Genomic DNA, 25,910 nt, shown 5'->3' with positions numbered 1-25,910 from the left:
GTCTATCTCCAGGTCCCTACCCCGCCCCAGCCCAACACCCGGCCTCAGCCAGCCTAGGCACAGATTCCCGTCCCTAGGCAGGCAAGGGACCCCAATACATCCCAGCCCGCTGGCGGTCACGCGCGGTGCCCAGGCCGGTCAGCAGTCCCGCCCCGCGAGGAGGCCACACCCGCAGCGCCCGGCCCTCCCCTCGCGGAGCCCGCCCCGCCTCCCTCCGCCCCGCCCCGGGCCCTCAGCCCCGCCCTCTCCTCCCAGGGGCCGCGCTCTCCCGCCTGCCCGCCCCGCCCGCCCCGCGCTGGGAATTTACAGCGGCCTCCGCCAGGCCAGCTAAGCCGAGCCGGTCTCTTCCTCGGGAAGCCAGGGCCGAGGGACCCGCAGGGCAGCCATGGAGGCGGCGCGGAGGCGGCAGCACCCGGGAGCGGCGGGAGGCCCAGGCGCGCAGCTGGGCGCCTCCTTCCTGCAGGCCAGGTGGGCGCGTGCCGGCCGGGGGGGAGCGGCGGGCTCAAAGCCTGGGCAGCCGGGCAGGGGCCTCGCCACGTGACTCTCCGAGGCCGGCGGGGCCGGAACCTCATGTGCTGCCCGGGTGGGGGCGGAGCGGAGCGCGGGGGGGCTTGGAGGCGCGCTACCCTAGCGGCGGCGACCCCGCGTTCCCGTCTCTGCCTGGGGACCCCGGGACCCAGCGAGGATCGGCTTCCCCGCTTTGCAGTCGCTGGGGTGGCAGGAGCCCCCGCCCGGAGTTGAGAGTTTCCTCCCTTCCTGCGCTCCCCTGCGACCCTGGTGGGTGCCGGGACAGCCGCTGCGCTGGAAGAGCTCTCCAGAAGCTGGGGACACACACACACACCTCGTCACTCGGGCCCCAACTTATCCGCAGGTTTCGGCACCGCCTCCGCGTTCTCGGGGTGTCCCCAGCCCTGAGTAGGACTTGATTCTGCCGTTAATTAGGCGGCTCTCTGCTTGACCTGGGGCACCCAAGAAAGTGCTAATGTAATGGAAGAGACAGCGGAGAAGGGTGGAAGCTCCCATCCAGAGAATGAATGAGGAGCCCTTCTCATCAAAGGGGCGAAGTTTTTGGTGTATTTGGTTGGCATGAGCAGCGCTCCATTCTACTTTCGTCCAGTTTTACTGATAAGAAACATTCTCTGCATTCAGCAGGCATTCTTTAAGCGCCTGTGGTGTGCCCAGCACTGTGCCAGGCACTAAGGGGGTGGGCAGGGTGAAGGTGGGAGAAACTTACCGTCCGGTAGGGACCAGGAGAGACAGAGCCCAAGTGAGGGTGAGAGGTCATCTTGGAGGGCTTCATGGAGGAAGTGGCACTTGAGCTGAATCTCAAGAGGATTCGGTAAAGGACCCAGGGCTGTTCCATCCAGCCAGGGAAACAGTGGAGAAAGGTCAAGTTGGCCCAGGTCAAGTTTAGTGGTGTTGGAACTTTCCAGCTGTAAAAGAAAGTGACAGGAGGATACAGACTGATTGTGAAGGACCTTTAATTGCAGCAAGTCTAGGACTTGAGTGAGGCCTAGAGTGCACTTGCGCTGGGGATGGGTGCACAGCCCTGACAGTGAGTGCCGCCTTTAATGTTGGGCCCTGGGGGCCTCACTTGTCTCATCCTAGTTCCTGTCCTAGGTGACAGGTTAAGGACACAGTCTTTATCCCATAGGTACTGGAGAGTCATGGGAAGTGTCTGAGCACTGGCATGTACAGAGTCCACGTGAGGAAATTTGTGGCATGACTTGGATGAGGGGTGAATTCTGCCCCGCACAGATTTACAGTATCATTGCTGCTCAAAACAGTAGGCAGAATCATCCTGTCCAGCTCCTAGGATGCTTGGATTTCCTCTGCTGCATCTGTGCTTTGCTCACTACCTCTGAAGGTAACCCATTCCAGCTTCCACCTGCTTTGTTGCCAGTTTTCGTATTATAATGAAAGTATTTAATTAGGCCAGATGTCATGGCTCATGCCTGTAATCCCAGCACTTTGGGAGGCCAAGGTGGGTGGATCACTTGAGTCCAGGAGTTCGAGACCAGCCTGGGCAACATTGAGAATCCCCGTTCCTACTAAAAATATAAAAATTATCTGGGTGTGGTGGCCCACCCCTGTAATCCAGCTACTCAGGAGGCTGAGGCACCAGAATCACTTAAGCCTGGCAGATGGAGGTTGTAGGGAGCCGAGATCGTGCCACTGTACTATAGCCTGGGTGACAGAGTGACTATGTCTCAAAAAAGAAAAAAGAGAGAGAAGAAAAGAAAGCGCTATAATTAATGCCCATGATAAATCAAATACCAAAACCTTCAACTTTTAAAAAGCAACCCCCCAGGAACCCCTTCCTTTTCTGCCAATCCGTGTTCCACCCTTCCCTGGCACCAGAGAGAATCACTTTAGCTTCTTTTAGCTTTTTTTACCAGAGTCAAATTCGTATTTCCAAATAATAGGCTTATAAAAATCACAAACATTATGTAGCACTTTCTGTGGCTCAGGCCCTGCTCTAAGTTTTTGCATCTATTAGTTAAACCACGACCTTCCATTTTACAGATGAGGACGTTGAGGCACAAGACGTAAAGTAACTTGCTCAAGATCTCATTAGTGGCAGAGCTGGGATACGAACCCAGACAGTCTCCAAAGTCCACCCTCTAAAAAAAAACTATACCCAACTTCTATTTCTTGGCTTATCAATTTTATTTTATTTTTTATTTATTTTTTTGAGACGGAGTTCTAGTCGTCACCCAGGCTGGAGTGCAGTAGCGCGATCTTGGCTCACTGCAACCTCCACCTTTCTGGTCCAAGCAATTCTGCCTCAGCCTCTTGATTACAGGCTGGATTACAGGTGCCCACTACTACACCCAGCTATTTTTTGTATTTTTAGTGGAGATGAGGTTTCACCATGTTGGCCAGGCTGGTCTCGAAGTCCTGACTTCAGGTAATTCACCTGCCTCTGCCTCCCAAAGTGCTGGGATTGCACGTGTGAGCCACTGCGCCCAGCCTTTGATTCCTTTAGGAAAAAGAGAAAAATTTTTAAATTAGTCATGCATGGCAGCATATGCCATTCTGTGGTCCTAGCCACTCAGGAGGCTGAGATGGGAGGATCGCTTGAGGCTGGGAGGTCAAGGCTGAAAGGAACCAGGACTGTGCCACTGCAGTCCAGCATGGGCAACAGAGCAAGACCTTGTCTCAAAAAATAAAAAATAAAAGAGGATATTAGTCCCCTACCCTAAACTTTAGCTTTCCTCGCCATTTCTTGCAATTTCTGTCTTCTGTTTTCATGTTATCACAGTAGACTATATTTAAAATCACGATTAGCTGCCATGTGTTAACTGTGAATGACTCTACACATTGAAAATTAATGTCGAATGTGCACATTATTGGAGCCATGCAGATATTGTTCCAGCAGAGCCACATAATGCCACCAGTTACATTTGCTTTCTTATGTTGCTTTTGCTTTTCTTGGAGTTTCTGGTTATCTTTATTCTCTCATTATTTGCCTTCATTTCCTGTTTTTTTCTGTTCAAGCTTTTCCTTGTCTTATATTTGACCATTCTTTAAATAGAACCAAAATTAGTCTCTGTGTAGTTCCCCATTTGTGGGTCTTTTCTTGACTTCTTCAGGGTGAAACCCCTTCCTTTTCTGCCAGGCAGCCCTGCAGATGCTGCTGACCACCTGGAGTATTTTAAGTGTATGGCATGCACTCCTCAACTGTCATGGTGTCACTGTCACCATATGGTAGACTTGTAAAGCTGGGAAGGAGAGAAGAGTCTAATAACCTTGTTTCGGGTTACCTGCTATTGTGCCATCCCCAATGTTCTCAGCAGCATTTGCTAGTGATTGACACCTAGGGCTGGCACAGGCTGGGGGCTCCGTGTGCAGAGTCTGTGGAGCCAGGAACTTGGGACAGGCTTCAGGTTGCTTATCCCCAGGACAGGAGCTGGGGAGAGGATGCCTTTACTGTTCCATGATCTGGCTCCCATGGGCAGAGTTCCAAGAGAAGAAAACCAGGCAGGTGCTCATCAGTCTTTTGTTTTTTTTTTTTTTTTTGAGACGGTCTTGCCGTGTTGCTCAGGCAGTGTAGTGATGCTGTCTCAACTCACTGCAACCTCTGCCTCTAGAGTTCAAGTGAGTCTCATGCCTCAGCCTCCCCGGTAGCTGGGATCATAGGTGTGCACCACCACACTGGGCTAGTTTTTGTTTGTTTAGTAGAGACAGGATTTCATCATGTTGGTCAGGCTGCTCTTGAATTCCTGGCCTCATGTGATCTGCCCACCTCAGCCTCCCAAACTGCTGGGATTACAGGCATGAGCCTCTGCACCCGGTCTAATCTTGATTTGCAAGCTGGGTGCTGAGTATCTGCCCTGTGCATCTGCTTTTTTTTTTTTTTTTTTTTTTTTGGCGATAGAGTCTTACTCTGTCACCCAGGCTAAAGTGCAGTGGTGTGGTCGTAGCTCACTGAAGCCTCGACCTCCCAGGCTGAAGTGATCATCCTGCCTCAGCCTCCTGAGTAGCTGGAACTACAGATGTGTGCCACCATACCCAGTTAATTTTTACTTTTATTTTTTAGAGATGGGTTTTTATTTGTTTTGTTTTTGAGACAGAGTTTTACTCTTGTTGCCCAGGCTGGAGTGCAATCTCGGCTCCCTGCAACCTCCACCTCCCGGGTTCAAGCGATTCTCTTGCTTCAGCCTCCCAAGTAGCTGGGATTACAGGGGCATGCCACCATGCCTGGCTAATTTTATATATTTATATATAACAGACACTGTGTTGGCCAGGCTAGTCTTGAACTCCTGACCTCAGGTGATCTGCCCTCCTTGGCCTCCTAAAGTGCTGAGATTACAGGCATGAGCCACTGGCCCCAGCCCCGCTCCTGTTTTTTTTGGACTCTCCTAGTAAGTTAGGCTGCACTAATGACAGGGATTCTCATCAACCAAGGTGCTTCCTGAGGTGGAGTAGGAGATAGTCACTGGGCCTCCAGTATGTGTTAGGTACCCAAAACTTCCAGATAACACTCATCTAAGTGTTCAGGCTTTCAAAATCCCTTTATTTCTTACAGAGAACATCCCACTTTTTGCCCAGTTTGTTGGTAAGACCCTGAATGAAGGCTATTAGCTCCTTCTCCCCCCAAGTTCTTTGGGCCTGTAGGTTATCACTGTCTGTTTTTTTTTTTTTTTTTTAAACAAGAGCACAAATCCACATTTATTTATTGACTTTTCATTAGTTTAAATCCTTGAGGGGTAGCGCATCACTCGGATTCTGTGTCCAATGGCCTTAGCAGGAAGGTTGCTTTGGAATTTGGCACAAACCACACCACTGTTTCCGTGCCCGAGTCACCTTTCCCCAGATCACTGTGGTTTTGTGCGGTTTGCCGCCAGGAGTCACTGTGTTGTCCTCTCCCCGGATCACTGTGGTTTTGTGCGGTTTGCCGCCAGGAGTCACTGTGTTGTCCTCTCCCCGGATCACTGTGGTTTTGTGCGGTTTGCCACCAGGAGTCACTGTGTTGTCCTTTCCCCCGATCACTCTGGTTTTGTGCAGTTTGCCGCCAGGAGTCACTGTGTTGTCCTTTCCCCGGATCACTCTGGTTTTGTGCGGTTTGCCGCCAGGAGTCACTGTGTTGTCCTCTCCCCGGATCACTGTGGTTTTGTGCGGTTTGCCGCCAGGAGTCACTGTGTTGTACTTTGCTTTGTATACATAAGCACATCTCTTGCCCATTCTGTTTCATCTTGGGCATAAACACCTTCAATTTTAAGAAGAGCTGTGTGCTCCCTTTGGTTCCGGAGACCCCGCTTATAGCCAGCAAAAATAGTTTTGGACCACAGCCTTCCAGACATAGTTCCTTTTATAAGTCCTGTTCCCAGCAGGCCTCCAAATTCCAGCAGCAGGTGCTTCTCTCACTGTCTGCTTTTTGAGGCCTTACTCTGATGGTCACTGAAGAAGGAGCTGGGTAGGGCCTCTGTGTTGGTCACTGGTCTCAGACCACTGAGCAGTCCTCATGGTTACTGAATATCTATCCAGCCTGAAGATCCAGCCACCCCTCCCTTCTCTTTATCTGGCTTCATGCAGCATCTTCTTCAACCCCACCTCCAGGCCTTTCCCCTGCTCTCCTGCTTTTCTGTCTAGTTAGATTCGTCCCTCTGTGCCTTGAGGCTCCTTTCCATTATGCAAGCTTTGTGTATTGCTCTAGGCCATGCTGATCCCTTTCTAACTTGATCTTCTGATAAGCCTAGTAATCAAAAACAGAATAGCAAGCTGTTGGCCAGGCACTGTGGCTCACAGCTGTAATCCCAGCACTTTGGATGGCTGAGATGCGTTGATTACTTGAGCCCAGGAATTTGAGGCCAGCCCGGTAAACATGGTGAGACCTCATTTCTACAAAAAAAAAAAAAAAAAAAAATAGCCAGGCATAGTGGCATGCACCTGTAGTCCCAGCTGCCCAGGAGACTGAGGTGGGAGGATTGCTTGAGCCTGGGAAGTCCAGGCTGCAGTGGGCTATGATCAGACCACTGCACTCCAGCCTGGGTGACCCTGTCTCTGAAAAAAAAACAAAAAACAAAATAGCAAGCTGTTAAGAGCACAGGTCTTGAATTAATATAAACCCAGGTTTGAATTCTGTGTTATTCAGAGTGACTGGGCTGCAAGTGACAGAAAGCCAGTGTGAACTCCACCATCCTTAGCAAAAAGGAACGTGTTGGCTCATGTGGCCAGATCACAAACTGGGAACATGAACAGTGCCAGCGCTTTCTCTCCCCCTTTCCCTGATCCTCTCTGCGAGGCTACTTCATTCTGACCTGGCTGTCTCTTGAGGGTGGAACCTTTGCTGTAGGCAGTCCTGGGCTTGCTCTCTTAGAACCCAGTGCCATAAAGGAAGGAGCTCTTTTCACCACCTCCAGTTAGAAAAGTCCCATTGGGCCAACCTAGGTCACTGGCCCTTACTGTGGCAAAGGAAATATCATGTCTTACCAGAAGAAGCAGGGGGCAGGAAATAGCCTGACAAAGGAATTGTCACCACAGCTCCTTACTACATACATAGGTGGCTTTAGCACCTAATCCCAGAAGCCGCAGTGGCTTGGCCAGTTGTCCTAGCGCTTAAGGAGGCGAGGCTACGTGTTCAAGGCCAACCTGGGCAACATAAGAGCACCTAATCCCTCTAAGCCTCAGTATCCTCATCTGTGAAGCAGATGCACCGATTAGATGAGATAGTGCAGGTACAGTCCTAGCATTGCACACAGTTGGTGTTCACTGAGGGGAGGGGAGTACTGAATAGAGGGGACAGGAAGACTTAGTTGACCTAGGGAAGACCTGCCCAACCCATCTTGCCTGCCACCAGAAAATGAGATTCCCTCAAGAGCTTGCCTCCCTGTGTGGGGGTACTCTACCAGCCAGTAGGGATCATCCTTGGAACTGGCAGGAAGGGATCCCGGAAAATTATGGAAGCAACAGCAGTATTGACAGAAGACAGTCTTTGCAGTGCCTCTAAGCTGGTGTTTGTCACTAGAAAAGGAGTAACTAGAGCCCGGTATGGTGGCTCACGTCTGTAATCCCAGCACTTTGGGAGGCCGAGGCAGTGGATCACGAGGTCAGGAGTTCAAGACCAGCCTGGCCAACATGGTGAAACCCCATCTTTACTAAAAATACAAAAAATTAGCCAGGTGTGGTAGTGGGTGCCTGTAATTTCAGCTATTCAGGAGGCTGAGGCAGGAGAATTGCTTGAACCTTGGGAGAACTTTAAAGGTCACCCCTGTTCTCAAGGTTGCAGTGAGCCGAGATCGCGCCATTGCGTGAGTGACATTGCATTGTCACTCCAGCTGGGTGACAGTGCAAGACTCTGTCTCCAGAAAAAAGAAAAACAAAAAGGAGTAACTGGTCCTTGTGACTGTTTTAACCAGCCAGTAATTGCTGAGCAGGGACCAGAGCCTGAGCACAGAACTCTGGAGAAATACAGATTTGTGGTACGTGGTGCCTGTTCTTGGCACACATGAGACGATGAAACTCACACGTCAGTCATCTTAGGAGGTGTTGGGCTGCTTGTCGCTGGAGGTGTGCAAGTAATTGCAGGGACTCTATAAAGAGGATTTGGACTTTGACAGGGAGGTGGGTGAGTTGGAAGAACCTTAAAGGTCACCCCTGTTCTCAAGGGTCTAGATGAGAGTGTACAACTCCAGCCCCATTATGTCGTGGCCACACTGAGTTGACCATGAACTGCTCCCTGCGGTGAGCTGGTGGAGCTTTGGGAAAAGCTTCCCAGAGCAGGCAGCACTGGTCCTGGAACTTTAGTGCATCCGTGATCAGCAGATGACCAGTGCTTCGTGACCGGGACAGGCCTCCAAAGATGTGGCATGGTAGCACTCCCCTTCCTGCTGTGTCTCTCACATCACCTTGCTTCTGCTGGCTCCTCAGGTTCCACTGTAGACTGCTGAGAAGAGGAATACCAGCAGCCCAACCTGACCTCATGGTGCTGGAATCAAGGGAGCAGGAGGCCCTATCCGTTTCAGTCTCTCTAAGGCACATTTCACTGGAGGGCTCTGATTGACCCAGCTCTGGTCACACGCCCATCCCATAAGCCAATCATGATGGACCCAACGATGGGATGGAGGTTAAAAGCATAAGCTCAGGAGCCCAATCATTTGGGTTTAAATCCTTAGCTGTGTGACCTTGAGCAAGTTATTGAGCCTCTTGGGCCTCAGTTTTGTCACTTGTAAAATGGGGGTTATATTTCAATCTTGAAAGGTTTCGGTGAGGATTGAGATAATACATAGAAACAGCGAACAATAGTGCCTGGAATATACTAAGTGCTCAACCAAGGTCCCTGCCGTCATCCATCATCATGTTTTATGCTTTTGCAGCCACAATTGCATCCTTTGCGTTACTCAGTTTCCTCCATCATTCAGTAGGAGAGAAAGCCCAGCAGTTATACCTGTTTAGCTGTTTCCTTCCAGAATCACAGGGAAGCTAAGGTGGGGGCAGCTGAAGTCCACCTTCCCCTTGACCTCAGGGCCAGACCCCAGTATTTCCAGCAAAACCCTATCCCCAGAACTCAGTCGTGTGTGACTCGTCCTGTCCTCACATCCCCAGACCTCTTTGTGGCTAATCTCAGGAGACGACTTTGGTGGAGGAGGAGAGAAGAGCTGACTTCTCTTGTCTGGTTCCTTCCCAGGCACGGCTCTGTCAGCCCTGAGGAGGCTGCCCACGCGGCTCCCTTCCACCTCGACCTCTGGTTCTACTTCATGCTGCAGAACTGGGTTCTGGACTTTGGACGCCCCATTGCCATGGTGAGTGTAAAACGGTACACGGGGCCCTGACCAGCACTGAGGGCGCTTAGTGTGACTTGAATTCGCCAAGTGACCTTAGTTAGACAAGTCACTTCTTTATTTTTTATTTTTTAGGAAGGGAGGAAGGTGGGAAGGGAGAAAAGGAGGAAGGGAGGGAGGGAGGGAGAGAAGGGAAGGAAGGAAATCAGGCAATGAGAGAGACATTGCTGACCTGGATCTAGAGGTCTACAAGTTGATTTCTTTTTTTTCTTTTTTTGAGAGAAGGAAAGAAAAAAAAGGAGTGAAGGAGAGGAAGAAAGAGGAAGAAAAAGAGGGAGAGAGAACGGAAATGTTGCTTTATTCTAAAAAAAATGGGTATTAATAATGGCCAATCAATGTTTCATTTAAACCTATGAGTAGGTATGATGTGGTATTGACAACAATGTATATTTTGTGTATTTAAAGTGGAGAGCTCTATAAATATTTATTGAGTTTACTTGTTCCGGATCTGAGTTCGAGTCCTTGATATCCTTATTAATTTTCTGTCTCATTCAGTCTAAGTCTCTACGTATCTGGGTGTTAGGATCGTTAGCTCTTGTTGTTGCATTGATCCTTTTACCACTATAGCTTTGTTGCTTTAAAATCTATTTTATCAGATACGAGAATTGCAACTCCTGCTTTTTATTTATTTATTTAATTTTGCTCTTTATTTGGTTGGTAAATCTTTCTCCATCCCTTTGTTTTGAGTCTTTGTGTATCCTTGCATGTGAAACAGGTCTGGATGTAACATGCCCATGGGTTTTGGCTGTGTCTTTTGATTGGGGGATTTAGTCTATTTAAATTTAGGGTTACTGCCATTTGATGTTAACTGGCTGTTTTATCCATTCCTTGATGTAAATTCTTCTTTATGTTGATGCTCTTTACTTTTTGGTATATTTTTAGAAAGGCTAATACTGGTTGTTTCTTTCTGTGTGTAATGCTTCTTTCAGAAGCTCTTGTAAAGCAGACCTGGTGGTAATAAAATTTCTGAGTACTTGCTTGTTCATAAAAGATTTTATTTTTCCTTCAGTTGTGAAGCTTAGTTTGGCTGGATATGAAATTCTGGGCTGAAAGTTCTATTCTTTAAGGATGTTGAATATTGGCCCCACTCTCTTCTGGCTTGTAGAGTTTCTGCTGAGAGATCTGCTGTAAGTCTGAGAGGCTTCCCTTTGTAATTAACCTGACCTTTCTCTCTGGCTGCCCTTAGTATTTTCTCCTTTGTTTCAACCCTGGTGAATCTAACGATTATGTGCCTTGGGGTTGCTCTTCTTGAGGAATATCTTTGTGGTGTTCTCTGTATTACCTAGGGTTGAATATTGTCCTGCTTTGCTAGTTCAGGAAAATTTTCCTGAATAATATCCTGAAGAATATTTTCCAGCTTGGATTCATTCTCTCTGTCGCATTGAGGTACACCTATCAAATGTAAATTAGGTCTTTTCACATAGTCTCACATTTCTTGGAGACTTTGCTCATTCCTTTTTATCCTTTTTTCTCTAATCTTGTCTTCTCGTTTTATTTCATTAAGTTGGACTTCGACCTCTGATATCCTTTCTTCTGCTTGAACAATTTGAGTGTTTAAACCTGTGCATACTTCTCGGAGTTCCTGTATTGTATTCTTCAGTTCCATTAATTCACTTATATTCCTCTCTAAGTTGTCTATTCTCATTAGGATTTCGTCAAACCTTTTTTCAAAGTTCTTAGTTTCTTTCCATTGGGCTACAACATGTTCTTTTAACTCACAGAAGTTTCTCATTATCTATCTTCTGAAGCCTGATTCTGTTAATGGAATGCACTCGTTCTCCATCAAGCCTTGTTCCCTTGTTGATGAGGAACTGTGATCCTCTTTAGAGGGAGAGGCATTCTGATTTTGAGTATTCTCAGCCTTTTTACGCCGGTTTCTTCCCATCATTGTAAATTTATCTACCTGTCATCTTTGTAATTACCAGCTTTCAAATTAGGTCTCTGAGTGGACGTCCACGTTGTTAATTCCCAGGGCCGAAATATGAGCAACCCACTGCGCCGGCCAAAACAGCGGCATTAAGACTGATGGTGCTTTTCTGCCCGGGAATTTCCAGTCTGGCTTCCTTCTTGAGTCCATAATAGGCGACTCTGCCTTCCCGGAGCTCCAAACCTTGGTCAGAAGGGGAACCAGTCCCGTTTACTCTGCACCGAGAGCTGCCGCGCCGAGGTGCCGGCGAAACCGCTGTGCCGGCCACAAGAGTCGCGCTGGCGACCCGTGGGGGCTCCTCCACTGGGAATCTTCTGCTCCGTGAGCAACCAAAATTTGTCTGAAAGTGTGGCGTCCTCTCGTTCTCTGAGCTTTCACTGGGAGCTGCAATCCCGAGATGTTAGCGATCGGCCATCTTGGATCGTTCCCAAGTCACTTCTTTATATCTCAGTACACTGAGAGAATAGGCCTGGATGCCTTCATATCCTAAGCTCCATGACTTGGCCTGTCAGGCCACTGCCTGCAAGTGGCGGGGCTGAAGAGTCATACTGTGCCCCGACTCATGGGGTGGTCCTGAACAAGTCATAGTGTAATACTGTAACCCCCTCTGGCCTGTGTCTGAAAGCAGGTAAACCAAGTTTATCCAAATCACCAAGACAGCCAAAGGGGTATGGGAAAGGAAGTGGAGCATCCCCACCATCCTTCCCCATTACCTTGCAATAGTATTTTTTCTGGAGTTGAAGCACGTGGGCTGGTTTTGCATATTATATATGACCATGAGCCATGGGTAATTTTTAGTGCCATCCAGTAAAACCATCCCCTGCCCTCCAAGGCTACTTCATCCTTCAGTATACAGTGGTGGTCTCCATAGAAGAGACTGATGCTGGGAAGGCACCAGTGCCCCTTGCTTATAATGGGAGGATGGATGATAGATAGATAGATAGATAGATAGATAGATAGATAGATAGATGATTGGTAGGCGATAGCTACATAATAAATAGACGAATGTGAAGAAAATTCAGTGGAGTGTCACCATGTGTCATTATTTGGCAGAGGGGCACAGTGTGACTGTTCATGTTCCCCAGACCTCTCCCACCTAACTTGCTGGCAGTTGCCTGACGGGCCATAGTCATAGAGCCAAAAGATTATGGAGGCATCCAGGCCTATTCTCTCAGTTTACTGGAAGATAAAGGATAAGTGACTTTTCAAAGGTCACTCAGCAAATTCAAGTGTGAAAATAAGAATATCCTGCCGGCCATGGTGGCTCACGCACTTCGGGAGGCTGAGGCGGGTGGATCAGCTGAGGTCGGGAGTTGAAGATCACCCTGACCAACGTGGAGAAACCCCATCTCTACTAAAAATACAGAATTAACCAGGCATGGTGGTGCATGCCTGTAGTCCCAGCTACTCGGGAGGCTGAGGCAGAATTGCTTGAACCCAGGAGGTGGAGGCTGCAGTGAGCTGAGACTGCACCGTTGCACTCCAGCCTGAGCAACAAGAGCGAAACTCCGTCTCAAAAAAATAAAAATAAAATAACAATATCCAGTGCCGAAACTGGCACTTTGTAAATGCTAGTAATCATGCAAATTAGCAAAGCCCCTTTGGGGTGGGCATTGGGGCTCATGCCTATAATCCTAGCACTTTGGGAAGCTGAGATAGGAAGATTACTTGAGCCCAGGAGTTTGAGACCAGTCAGGGCAATATAGTGAGACCCTCGTCTCTACAAAAAATTTGAAAATTAGCTGGGCATGGTGATGGGCACCCATAGTCCCAGCTACTCAGGGGCTGAGCTGGGAAGATCTCCTGAGCCTGGAAAGTTGAGGCTGCAGTGAGCCATGATCACGCCACTACACTCCAACCTGGGCTACAGAATGAGACCCTGTCTCAGAAAACAAAACAAACAAAAAGCAAAGCCCTTTTGGAAAGCAGTAATAATTCGTAAGTAACAACTTGGCAAGATTATAACTAGTACTTAGAATAGTACCTAACACAATAGGTGTTCAATTGTTATTGAATGAATAATAAGTAGAGCAAGGTAAGAATAGTGGCTAACACATCAAATGCTTACTCTGTTCTAAGCTCTTTATGTGTTTCAGTTTATTTAATTCTCATATCAACACTATTGCCAATCTCAATTTTATAGATGAGGAAACTTGAGGAGAGAGAGAAAAAGTAATTGGCTCAGGGCAAGTAGAGAGGCCAGCATCTGCCCAGGCCCTCTGGCCTCAGAGCCCCTTCCTGACAAGGTTGAACTCTCTGTCACATAAATATCCAGAATCCTAATCTGTTCACCCCTGTTGATCCAGTAATACCCTTCCAAGAATCTGCCCGCAAGGATATAATCAGCAAGAAGACAGCAGCTTCCTCTAACCCAAAGATGACCCTTGCAGTGGTGTCTATAATAGACAAACCTTAGAAGCAACTTGAGTGTCCAGCATTAGGGACTGGGTAAATGAGTTTTGCTATGCCTATTATAGAGAATGTTTCGCCGGGCACGATGGCTCATGCCTATAATCCCAGCACTTTGGGAGGCCGAGGCGGGTGGATCATGAGGTCAAGAGATCGAGACCATCCTGATCAACAAGGTGAAACCCCGTCTCTACTAAAAATACAAAAATTAGCTGGGCACGGTGGTGCGCACCTGTAGTCCCAGCTGCTCGGGAGGCTGAGGCAGGAGAATTGCTTGAACCCAGGAGGCGGAGGTTGCGGTGAGCCGAGATCGTGCCATTGCACTCCAGTCTGGGTAACAAGAGCGAAACTCCGTCTCAAAAAAAAAAAAAAAAAAGAGAATGTTTCCTAGCCATTAAGTAGAAATTGTGGATACTGTAGAGCAACCTGGAATATTTAAGGAGAAAGAAGGTTCCTAAATGCCATGCAGACTGACTAATTGCAAATCAATAACGAGCTTGTCTACCTGGAATCAAAGACTTGATGGGCATAAAGAAAACCTGTCAGGCCAGTTACGGTGGCTTACACCTGTAATCCCAGCACTTTGGGAGGCTGAGGCAGGTGGATCACAAGGTCAGGAGATCGAGACCATCCTGGTCAACATGGTGAAACCCTGTCTCTACTAAAATACAAAAAAACTATCTGGGTGTGGTGGCATGCACCTGAAGTCCTGGCTACTCGGGAGGCTGAGGCAGGGGAATCACTTGAACCAGGGAGGCGGAGGTTGCAGTGAGCCGAAATCACACCCTTCTCTCCAGCCTAGCAACAGAGTGAGACTCCCCTGGCAGTGCCTTTAGGGAGTGATGGTGGGTGCTGGTTCTCCTTCCTGCAGACTTTTTGAAGGTTGCCTTTTAAATGTGGAAAAATAAGAGGAACTGAGCCAAGAGTTGGGGCATCTGGTTGGGTTTCGGGGTGACCTTGGGCAAGTCACTGTCCTCTGGGCTTCACTTCTGTCCTCTCCAAGAAGACTGGTTGGACCAGCTGCTTGGATCTCTCTTCCAGCATGAAGAAACCACATACTGGGTGCCAAAGAAGCTGCCCATCAAACTGGTGCTCCAGGGAGAGGGAGAGATGAGGCCAGGAGTGGGCTCGTGGCTCCCCTTACTCACTAGGACTCAGCTGCTTCTGGCATAACAGTGCCTCCTGTTGGGCAGATCACTTCCCCATCCTGGTCAGAGATACTGTGACCACTATAACCCTAAGTGGGACGTGGTGGAGCGTAGACATTCAGAAAGCTTATGTATACTCTAGAGATTTTCAACTGTATGCATAATAGTTGCAGATCTGTAATAACTCAAAACAAAAACATTTACAAGTTATAAAAGTAACATGTCATAGTTGTAACGTAAAGAAGTGTTAGACTCACCCTACCCCTTTCCTGTCCCACTGCTGACAGGTTGGAGAACACCCTTTCACTCTTTTCTCTGCTCAGGCAAACACATGTATACGTCCTTTTCCCCTCTATCCATAATGAGATTTTGCTTTATACTTTACTCTGCAACCTGCTTGTTTTCCTTTAGAATAGATCACACAGTGGGGCATGGTGGCTTACACATGTCATTCCAGCACTTTGGGAGGCCAAGGCAGGAGGATCAAAATAAGTAAGAAAAAAAAATCGAATATATTATAGATCTCTCTCCATGTCAGTACGTATAAGGTGTCGTTTCTGTTAATGGCTACTTAACCTTCCGTGGTAAGAAGTACTATCATGGATTCAACTGTTCCTGTTTGATTGAAGAGACAGCCTATTTCTGGTATTTTGCTATCATAAAGAGTATTTTAGCAAGTATATATATGATGTAGGTAGAGAGACAGATCCACACGTGCACACTTACTAAGAGAAGGAGAGAGATTGAGATTGCTGCATTCTGGGAGTTTTATTTCTGCAGGTTTAATTTATCCAGTGTGGCTCTGTGTTAAAAGAGGTAACCATCTAAATCCTTCCTTGAAACCTTTGAGCATCACGTGTTTTCTACCAACAGATACTAGGAGTACAGTTTGGGGGATTGTGAGATGCGCTGACCCTGCTTAGGGGTTTTCATGCTGGCCTGGACAAGGCTGGGGCTCAGAGGAGAGGGCATTGTAAGGGAGGAACTGCCCCGGCCTGCCTGCCTCTGTCTGGGGAGGTAGAGAAGGAAACGCTGAAGCTACTTTGTAGAGCAGGCTTATTTTCTACTTCGTCTCCTAAGGTGTACTTTGAACATGGTTTGGAAGCAGCTCCTTCACTTAGTGGATAGCGCACTTTCCACACCAAGACCTAGCAGTCAGGAGACTCATCTTGGAATGCCAAAACCCAAAGGGTTCAAAGAGGCCCTCTGGGGCACCTCTCTTGTGTTATAGATGGGGAAACCGAGGCCCAGAGAGGGGAAGGACTAGCCCAGGGTCACCCAGCAAGTTGGTGCCACAACTGAGTCCCCAAGGAGCCTGCCAACTCCCAAGCTGCTATCAGGACCATTTATTTTGTATCTGATGGGTGAGGGGCACGAGGTCAGGCCCTGCCTGGAATTATATCTCCTCTGTATCTGGGAAAGTCTGTTACCTCCTCTGGGACTCAGTTTTCCTGTCTGGATAAACCTTTGTCCCAGGGCTGCCAAGAAGTCCAAAGATCACAGGAAGAATTAAGTGTACATGATGGCGGCAAGGGGTTAGGGGTGAGGGGGGTGGGGGTGGGCAGCATTTGGGGCAGACTCCCTTGAGGCCTGAGGGCCATGTGGAGCTGCTCCCAGGTGAGTTCATTCTTCCATTTGCTCCCAGCTGGTATTCCCTCTGGAATGGTTTCCACTCAACAAGCCCAGTGTGGGGGACTACTTCCACATGGCCTACAACGTCATCACGCCCTTTCTCCTGCTCAAGGTACTGTGCCCCATGACCCCCACTGTCTCCTGTCATCCTCATTCTTTGCACACCTGGCAGGAAGGTGATGCTAAGCCCTGTGTGCTGATTCAAGCACGCTCCTGCCTCCTGCTGGCGGGTGAAGGCTGTGACAGAGCGGCATGTCCAGGGCCTGGGGCCTGAGGCGGAGCTGCCTGTGTCCGGGAAGGATGGAAAAATCCCCTCCAAAGAAGGGCTTTTGATTTGGGCCTCAGCCTGGCATGCCAGCGCGGGGAAGCAGAGAGGTGTACGGGTGCAAGGACCTGAAGACAAAGCTGTGCTTGGGAAACCATAAAACATTTGGAGAAGCTGAGGCAGAGTGACTGGGGGTCCAGGGAGAGGTCAGGGACCCACTGGGAAGACAGGAAGTAGCCAGGTGGTAGGAGAGGTGGCAGCAGCAGCTGAACTCCATCCTCCGCCCTGGAGAGCCCTGAGATGTCACTGGGAGCACAGAGCAGGGACTGCTGGCTTTGTACTCTGCCAAATAAGGGCTTTCAAACTGCTATTGGTTGAGCATCTTTAATCCAAAAATCTCAAATCCAAAATGCTCCAAAGTCTGAAACCTTTTAAGCACTGGCATGATACCACAAGTAGAAAATTTAGCCAGGCACAGTGGCTCGCTCCTGTAATCCCGGCACTTTGGGAAGCCAAGGCAGGCAGATCAATTAAGGTCAGGAGTTGGAGACCAGCCTGGCCAACATGGTGAAACCCCATTCCATTAAAAATGCAAAAAAAAACTGGCCAGGCGCAGTGGCTCATGCCTATAATTCCAGCACTTTAGGAGGCTAAGACGGGCAGATCACCTGAGGTCAGGAGTTGGAGACCAGCCTGGCCAACATGGTGAAACCCAGTCTCTACTAAAAATACAAAAAAAATTAGCTGGGCATGCTGGCAGTTGCCTGTAGTCCCAGCTACTCGGGAAGCTGAGGCAGGAGAATCACTTGAACCCAGGAAGTAGAGGTTGCAGTGAGCCAAGATCGCACCATTGCATTCTATCTGGGCAACAGAGCAGGACTCCATCTCAAAAAAAAAAAAAACTTAGGCCCAGGCACAGTGGCTTATGCCTGTAATCCCAGCACTTTGGAAGGCTTAGGCAGGTGGGTCACCTGAGGTCAGGAGTTCAAGACCAGCTCCGCCAACATGGCCAAACCCTGTCTCCAATAAAAATACAAAAAACATTAGCCAGGCCTGTTGGTCCATGCCTGTAGTCCCAGCTGCTTGGGAGGCTGAGGCAGGAGAATCTCTTGAACCCAGCAGGTGAAGGTTGCAGTGAGCTGTGATTACACCACTGCACTCCAGCCTGGGGGACAGAGTTAGACTCTCTCAAAAAAGAAAATTCCACACATAAGTACTTATCACAAACTTTGTTTCATGTATAAAATTATTTTTTGTTTGTTTTCTTTCTTTTTCATATATAAAATTATTAACATATTATATAAAATTACCTTCAGCCTGTGTGTATAAGGCATATATGAATCATAAACAAATTTTTCCAGGCATGATGGCTCACACCTGTAATCTCAGTACTTTGGGAGGCTGATGCAGGAGGATTGCTTGAAACCAGGAGTTTGAGACCAGTGTGGGCAACATAGTGAGACCCCATCTCTACAAAAAATTTAAAAATGAGCTCGGCATAGTGTTGCATACCTGTAGTCCCAGCTGCTCTGAGGGCTGAGGTGGAAGGATCTCTTGAGTCACTACACTCCAGCCCGAGTGACAGAGTGAGTCCCTGTCTCAAAGAAAAAAGAAACAAATGAATTTCATGTTTAGACTTGCATATGCATTCCCAAGATATCTCATTGTGTACATGCAAATATTCCAAAATCCAAAATCTGAAACATTTCAGATGAGGGATGCTCAGCCTGTGTCACCATCTACCATCACCAACATTTTGTATTGACAGGTATTTCCAATCTCCAGAAACAGGAGGGGTATCATCTCAGAACTCCAGTGTGTTCTAAGTTAAATAGTAGCATTTTCTCAGTTAAATAGCTGACATTTTCTTTATGTTTGCTGTGACCCAGTCACTCGGAAATCAGAAGGTCCCTTCAGCAGGCTGGGCCAGCCACCCAGGGACACAGCCAGGGCTGTCCCTGAAGGCTGGGCTGTCCGCTCCAGCTTACAGCTCATGTTTGACCTTGGGCAAGGAGTTGGCCCTCTGGGTCTTTTTCCTCCCTGGGTAAAGTGGGGCAGTGCCGCTCCCCAGCCCCTCCTGGGTTCATAGGTGCCACGGGAGGATCTGGAGGCTGGGCTGGCTTGCTAAAAGGGACCCGCCACTTTTCCGAGTGGCTTTCCAGCTGGAAGCGTCCATCCCACCCCAGGTGTGAGGGGGGAAGCAGAGGGTGTCACATACTATGATGGAGGTGGGGGTCATGCTGACAGCCCCACTCTGAACCCCAGCTCATCGAGCGGTCCCCCCGCACCCTGCCCCGCTCCATCATCTACGTCAGCATCATCATCTTCATCATGGGTGCCAGCATCCACCTGGTGGGCGACTCTGTCAATCACCGCCTACTCTTCAGCGGTTACCAGCACCACCTGTCTGTCCGTGAGAACCCGATCATCAAGAATCTCAAGCCAGAGACGCTGGTGAGGCCACCTCCTGCTCCCTGCCTGTAAGCCCTTGGGGAACAGTCTGCCCCGGGAGGCTGACGAAATTGCCCCCACCCCTCGCCGCACCTGTCCTTCCACTAAAGGCATTCTGCTAGGTGAGGGCACCATCTCCTGGCCAAGCTAGGATGCTCAAGCGTTCTTAGAAAGTGGTGCACTCACTGGCTCCTGCCTGGGCCTGTCTAACCGAGGGCAAGGCCAGGGATAGGGAACAAGGCAGTGGGGGAGGCCTGGGACTGGGAGGAGGGTGGTCGGAGGGGATACTTGGGGTCCCAGCATCTCCCTGGACTGACATTGGCATCCCCTCCCCGACTCTGCCCTGCCCGTGCCTCCCTCAGATTGACTCCTTTGAGCTTCTCTACTATTATGATGAGTACCTGGGTCACTGCATGTGGTGAGTGATGGGCCCGTCTGTCTATCCCAGGGGCCTCAGCCACAGGCCAGCTCTGTCACTGGCCTCAGGGACACACTGGGCAAGGCTGTCTTGGCCATGTGCCGAGTCTCATCCCCTGTAAAGGGCTGTGAGCTCAGCCTCCAGTGAGATTGTTCCCTGAGGTTGCCCTGGAGACCCAGCTGCAGTCCCAGGCCCTGGGCCCCCGCCCAGCCCTCAGTGCCTGCAGCGGCCAGCAGAGGGCAGCGAGAGGCTGTGGTCCTCCCTCGCCAAGCCCGAGCACGGAGGGTGGGGGAGGAGGACGTGTCCCTGATAAACAACCCCAGATGGCGATGCAGGGGGTGGGGGCGGTGCCAGGGACCCCCGACCGTGTCCGGCCTGCTTTTTGGGAGTGGAGGAAGCTGAGGGGAGCCAGCTGGATTAGGCTGGGGAGGGGCGTGCTGTTAGCGTTCCCCCTCAGAACTCCCAGGGGAGCGCCTTTTTCCACCTACCCTGTTCCCTGCAGTCAGGGGAGACCTCAGAAATGTGGCCTCAGCCTCAGGAGATGCCAGGCCCAGGCTGGGAGGCTTCATCTGTTCCAGCCTCCCATCTTACCCAGGAGAAACTGAGGCCAAAGGGAGGAGGGTTCCGAGGGCTACAGCTGGGAGGTGAGGGCCAGCCCTTAAACTGGTGCTGATGCCACGTGCACCCCGCACGGGTGCTTCCAGGCCCTGCAAAGTTAATCCTCCTGGCTCAGCTGGTCCAGGGTCCCTGGACAGGCCTCCTGCTATCTTTCCCTCACGTTTGCCAGAGGCTCTTCCCATGGAAGGTTGGGGAAGGGTGGAGGGGCTAGGAACAGCGAGCTGGAGCTCCAGCAGGAAGCGGGGTCCTGGTGAGAAGAGGCAAGCAGGTATACAGGTGAAAGCACAGTGTGTGGAGAGGGGAGAGGGTGGCGTTTTGGGGTGAGATGCCCAGGTGGGGGTGGGGCTGTATGCTGAGTGTGGGTGCCGCGCTTCACTGAGAGGCCCCCACAGGTGCTGTTATTTATTTATTTTTTTTAGAGACAGAGTTTCGCTCTTGTTGCCCAGGCTGGAGCGCAGTGATGTGATCTCAGCTCACCACAACCTCCGCCTGCCAGGTTCAAGCAATTCTCCTGACTCAGCCTCCTGAGCAGCTGGGATTACAAGCACGCACCACCACGCCCAGCTACTTTTGTATTTTTAGTAGAGACGGCATTTCACCATGTTGGTCAGGCTGGTCTCAAACTCCCAACCTCAGGTGATCTGCCGCCTCAGCCACCCAGTGTGCTGGGATTACAGGCGGGAGCCACTGCGCCAGGCCTGTTCTCTTTTTTTAACATTCGGACCTCCATCCTCAGCCCAGAGGTGCCTCTGTCTCCAGGCTGGTGTGGGGCTGGGCTGCTGGTGTCTGTAGTGCGTGAGACACACCCCCCTGCAGACACTCCCTTCCCCCCACAGAGCTAGTGAGGTTCCCTGGGCAGTGTGGATGCCTCTGGGCCTCTGACTCATAGGTGCCTTATCTTCCTGTTTCTGTCCCACCTTTGATGCCCAGCACAGGTAAGGTCGGGTGGACAGGAGTGCCTCTCACCCAGGCCAGGCGTTTGTAAACCATGAGTGGCACTCCATGGGACCCTATGGGATCTGGTGCAGAGGCAGTGGGAAGAGGGCTGAGAGCAGGACTCTAAAGCACTGGCCTTCCCCTCACAGGTACATCCCCTTCTTCCTCATCCTCTTCATGTACTTCAGCGGCTGCTTTACTGCTTCTAAAGCCGAGAGCTTGATGCCAGGGCCTGCCCTGCTCCTGGTGGCACCCAGTGGCCTGTACTACTGGTGAGTGGATGTTGGCAGCATGGGGCAGAGGCAGAGGCAGAGGCACCGAGTGAGCCACAGCAGCAGAATTCCGCACTTGCCTGTGGACCTGCTGTGTGGTCCCGGCAGGGGGAGACTGGCCCTCTCTGGGCCCCTGCTTCCTCTAGTGTCTAGTGGGGACCGTGACAATGCCCCGTGGTAGCCTCTGTTTCCAGGAAGCCCAGCCACTCAGTGTGGCTATTTGCTGAGTGTGAGTGCAGCGCTTCACTGAGAGGCCCCACAGGTGCTGTTCTTTTTTTTTTTTTTTTTTTTTTTGGAGAGTTTTGCTCTTGTTGCCCAGGCTGGAGCGCAGTGATGTGATCTCAGCTCACCACAACCTCCACCTCCCAGGTTCAAGCAATTCTCCTGACTCAGCCTCCTGAGCAGGGAGAGATGTGGCAGGGAGAGGGTGAGGTACGCAGTCTCTCCATCCTCAAGCCCGTCTCTCTCTGCGCCCCGTGTCAGGCACCCCAGTGCTGCTCTGAAGCTGGGACAATCCCCCACCAACACCAAGCCCTGTGATGGGCCACGGTTTCTGCCTCCGTGAAATGGGGATGAGGATACCTGCCTGTCTCCCTCTCAGATCATGAAGATGCTGAGGGGAGAGAGGGACTTTGTCAAATGTAAAGCACTGTGGAGAGGCCAAAGACAGATGGGGGTTCATGGCATAGGGGCTCCTGGCCTGGGGCTCTCTCTTCTTCCCATCGCAGAGGACTCAGGCCTCAGCCAGTCTCCTGTCCCTCCTCTGTCACTTCTGCCCTGGAGACAGGTCATCCTGGGGTTGTGGGTATCATGGGAAGGACCGGGTTGGGGCAGGATTGGGCCCTTCTCTGATGGGAGGCCTCCCTCAAAATGAAAAGGGCCTCCTTTCCCGGTCCATCTCTAGCCCCTCTCTCTCTGGCCTGCTCCTATGTGGCTGAGATGCCCACTGGGGTTCATCTGTATGCTTCCTGGGGATTAAAAAGAATGGGAGACCAGGCACGGTGGCGCATGCTGGTAATCCCAACACTTTGGGAGGCCGAGGCAGATGGATCACCTGAGGTCGGAAGTTCGAGACCAGCCTGACCAACATGGAGAAACCCCATCTCTACTAAAAATACAAAATTAGTCGGGCGTGGTGGCTTGCACCTGTAATCCCAGCTACTTGGGAGGCTGAGGCAGGAGAATTGAACCCAGGAGGCAGGGGTTGCATGAGCTGAGATCATGCCATTGCACGAACCGAGATCACGCCATTGCACTCCAGCATCTCATTAAAAAAAAAAAAAAAAAAGAATGGGTGGCAGCTACGGTGAGAAGGAAAGATGTTAGGGGAGAGAGCTTCCTGCCCGTTTTACCCATGGTGCGGGGGCAGCTGCAGGAGGAGCGGCAGTTGTTGCTTTCTCCCCTCATCAGTTTTTGTCATGTGGAAATATAAACTTCATGTGACCAGGGAAGCTAGAAATACAAATTTGCAGGTTATTTAAATATTGGCAACAAACTCAACATGTAAAACACAGTAACTGTGGCAGCTAAATCAATACGCTGCCCTGGACTGCGGCTTAGAGCGGCACAGTTCACCAAGCGCCGGCACCAGAGGACTATTCTGCCAGGGAGGGATGCCAGGCAGGACGGGGTTGCCGCGGCCGCTGCCTCACCCACCCCTGCCCTCTCCAGGTACCTGGTCACCGAGGGCCAGATCTTCATCCTCTTCATCTTCACCTTCTTTGCCATGCTGGCCCTCGTCCTGCACCAGAAGCGCAAAGGCCTCTTCCTGGACAGCAACGGCCTCTTCCTCTTCTCCTCCTTCGCACTCACCCTCTTGCTTGTGGCGCTGTGGGTCGCCTGGCTGTGGAATGACCCTGTGCTCAGGAAGAAGTACCCGGGTGTCATCTATGTCCCTGAGCCTTGGGCTTTCTACACCCTTCACGTCAGCAGTCGGCACTGAGTCCCTAGCCCCAGGCTCTGGCGCTCTGCTGGGTGGGAGGTAGGCCCTGGAGGGCATCTGAATACACAAGTCGGAGAGGTGTGGATGTGGATGTGCAACCAGAGACTGAGAGCATGGGTGGGTGTGCCTCGTGTGCGTGGATTCGTGTGTGTGTGCGTGTGTGTGTCTTGTATGAGTGTGCAGAGTGCATCATTTTCAGACTCGACTATAGTGATCAAGTTTCGAAAAGCCAGGCCCTTGCCTCCTCTGCAGCTGACCACACTCTCACGACTCAGGGCTGGTCTGCTCTTCCTGGACATCTTCTGGTAGCTGTGCAGGGGAGGTCTGGGTGGGGCAGAGGCCAAGAGGGGACCTGGTGTGTTGCCCACCCACCACCTGGCTCATCCCTCAGACCCACCCCGGCCCTACGTGACAGGTGACATCAGCCTCCTGTGGCTGCTGAGCAAAGTGTTTGCCCTCTCTGGGCCTCATTTGCATCAGAAGGGCCTGTGGTCCCAAAGCAGGTCAGTAGGTTGGGGTTGCTGACACCTCTTGGGGGCAGCTCTGGGACAGGTGAGTGGCTCTGTCCTGTCACTGCCCTCTCCCTGCGTGGCGGCTCTGTGCACTCCAAGCTTCGCCCAGGCTCCGCCGGCCTGTGAGGTATGGAGCCAGTCCAGCTCCCAGGAGCCACAGGTGCCACCCACTCCCCTGGCGCTCCAGCTCTCCAGCTGACCCTCCCCTACCTGAAGCTCTGTCCGCCTGCTCCCACTTCAAAAGAACTGGCACGCACTTCGGGCAGCCTGGCTACAGGCTTTGAGCTGCCATGGAGGGCAGAGCTGTCCCTCATGAGCACTGTTCCTGGAGCCCTGTTGAAGGAGTCGGGCCACCTTGAGACTCCAGTCAACTTTGCCTCCTCCAGAATCTCATGCCTCCTGCCACGGTCCTGCTCCCGGAGAAGGGAGGCCTCTTTCTCAGCATGATGTCCTCCCTGCCCCCCGCCCCGCCTTCTCCCAGGCATGGGGACAGGTGCCCTCACAGCAGAATGACCCATCACCTCATCTGGCCAGCATGGGCCCGTGTGTGCTCGTGTCTCGGGAGGGCCTGCCTTGCCTTTCCCGGGCCCTGTCTCCTCTCCTGTGCTCTCAGGGAGCCCCGTGCCCTGAACTCTCCTTCCCTGTTGGGGTCCTCCCAGTCCCTTGGTCAGCCGTGTCAGCTGGCCCCCTTGGGTGGTCAGGGGTGTGAATAAAGGCTGATGTGTAGCCAAGCCTCGCCGGCGGCTGTTTCTGGCTTTGGCTGTGAACTGGGCAGGCAGGAGAGGGTTCCGTGGACTCAGGAGAAACCAGCTGCTCTGGGTCCAGGCTAGAGCCAGAGGCTCCCCCTAGCAGCAGCCCTGGGCAGACCCCTCAGCCCCTCAGATCTCACCAAGAGCAGGCGCTCCCATTGCCCCTCGTGCCACTCAGTGGGAAGAGGTAGAAGGCGGTCCTCTTCTTGGTCAGTCCTAGCTCTTCAGAGAAGACGGGTGGGCTGGGGACAGGAGACAGGGTCTGCAGGGCTGTCCCATGGGGCCTCCCAGCTGTGCCGCCAGCCTTGGTCCAGAGGCGGAAGCAGAGGGTGCCTCTTGGGGGAAGGTGGAAGGCTGGCTAGTTGAAGGTTAGCACTTAGTCTCGGGAAAGTCATTCGACCCCTTGGGGCCTCCGCTCTCAACATTCAAAGGTCTCAGCCTCACCACACAGCCACCAGTGACTCACCAGGCTCATGTCACGAGACGACACAGAGGAAAGGCCATGCTGGGCAGGAGACGATGCAAATCCTGCATCCGGGTCCCGGGCCTGACCAGCACACCCGCTCGCTTCCTTCCCTGCCTCGGGGATGCTGCCCTCTACAGGACCGGGTGAATATTTCATAGGCAGGGGTGGGCCTGGGCGTGTGAGGCCTAAAGCTTAGGCAATGGGGGGCCCTTGAGAAAAAAACAGTCAAAACAAAAAGGTCAATAGAAACCAGGGATGAAAGTAAACACGAAAAGAAAGCACAGCAGATTATCAGAGCCCTGGAGACTCGGGCCCCTCTTGGCCAAGATCTCTTTGGGAAGTTTCCTTGAAGTGTTTTCCTAGAAATACTCAATTGCAACCTGGCTTCACTCGACCTAGAAAACTAGGCCAGTGGTTGTTTTTTTTGAGCTAGAGTTTCGCTCTGTTGCCTGGGCTGGAGTGCAGCGGTGTGATCTCGGCTCAGTGCAACCTCCACCACCTTGGTTCAAGTGATTCTCCTGCCTCAGCCTCCCAAGTAGCTAGGATTGCAGGCGGGCACCACCACGCCTGGCTGATTTTTTATATTTTTAGTAGAGATGGGGTTTCACTGCTGGCCAGGCTCGTGTCAAACTCCTGACCTTGTGATCTACCCACAGCCTCCCAAAATGCTGGGATTACAGGCGTGAGCCATTGTGTCCGGCCTGTCAGTGGTTCTTTAAGTGTGGCCTTGATGACTGGCTCCAGGATGTCAAAGAGGCAAATTCTACTCCACCCTGTCTCCCAAAATCAGAAACTCCAGGACAGGGCCCCGCCAGTGATTCTGATGCAGCCTCAAGTTTGGGAACCACCATTTTAGGCGCTGGCTGCTCAAAAGTATGGCC

General features: G+C 51.2%; 1 protein-coding gene, 1 long non-coding RNA gene and 1 pseudogene across 6 annotated transcripts; 1 reads left to right on the top strand and 2 right to left on the bottom strand.

Annotated features, from left to right (window-relative positions):
* The first annotated feature begins 292 nt into the window (after nucleotides 1-292).
* CLN6 (CLN6 transmembrane ER protein) lies at nucleotides 293-24,545 on the top strand. Of its 5 annotated transcripts, XM_035259018.3 has the most exons (7): nucleotides 293-468; nucleotides 9,131-9,245; nucleotides 16,414-16,512; nucleotides 18,931-19,119; nucleotides 19,479-19,534; nucleotides 21,238-21,360; nucleotides 23,032-24,545. In XM_035259018.3, the coding sequence occupies exons 1-7, from the start codon at nucleotides 386-388 to the stop codon at nucleotides 23,300-23,302; spliced, it is 936 nt and encodes a 311-aa protein (XP_035114909.1). In that variant the 5' UTR covers nucleotides 293-385; the 3' UTR covers nucleotides 23,303-24,545. The 5 variants fall into 5 exon arrangements, with proteins under 5 accessions (XP_035114909.1, XP_035114912.1, XP_035114910.1 ...); XM_035259021.3 differs by lacking the exon at nucleotides 16,414-16,512; XM_035259019.3 differs by lacking the exon at nucleotides 19,479-19,534 and having other exon boundaries at nucleotides 18,931-19,145.
* On the bottom strand, nucleotides 2,857-23,122 carry LOC128928739 (uncharacterized). The gene is made up of 3 exons (XR_008474192.2): nucleotides 23,036-23,122; nucleotides 18,178-18,263; nucleotides 2,857-2,983 (listed from the first exon to the last, which is right to left on the bottom strand). It is a non-coding gene; the product is annotated as an uncharacterized LOC128928739 (long non-coding RNA).
* LOC144577284 (large ribosomal subunit protein eL33 pseudogene) lies at nucleotides 5,166-5,942 on the bottom strand (annotated as a pseudogene).
* Nucleotides 24,546-25,910: the final 1,365 nt, after the last annotated feature.

The sequence above is a fragment of the Callithrix jacchus genome, chromosome 8 (genome assembly GCF_049354715.1).
Source record: "Callithrix jacchus isolate 240 chromosome 8, calJac240_pri, whole genome shotgun sequence".
Taxonomy (NCBI): domain Eukaryota; kingdom Metazoa; phylum Chordata; class Mammalia; order Primates; family Cebidae; genus Callithrix; species Callithrix jacchus.
The sequence above is the reverse complement of the archived record's forward strand: the minus strand, read 5'-3'. Positions and strand labels throughout refer to the sequence as shown.

Excerpts from the sequence above, each read along its gene's own strand:
- CLN6 (XM_035259017.3), top strand. The coding sequence starts at position 1,723 with ATGACTTGGATGAGGGGTGAATTCTGCCCCGCACAGATTTACAGTATC. Across the intron at positions 9,246-16,413 it reads TTGGACGCCCCATTGCCATG|CTGGTATTCCCTCTGGAATG; the intron begins GTGAGTGTAAAA and ends ATTTGCTCCCAG. Across the intron at positions 19,120-21,237 it reads ATCTCAAGCCAGAGACGCTG|GTACATCCCCTTCTTCCTCA; the intron begins GTGAGGCCACCT and ends TTCCCCTCACAG.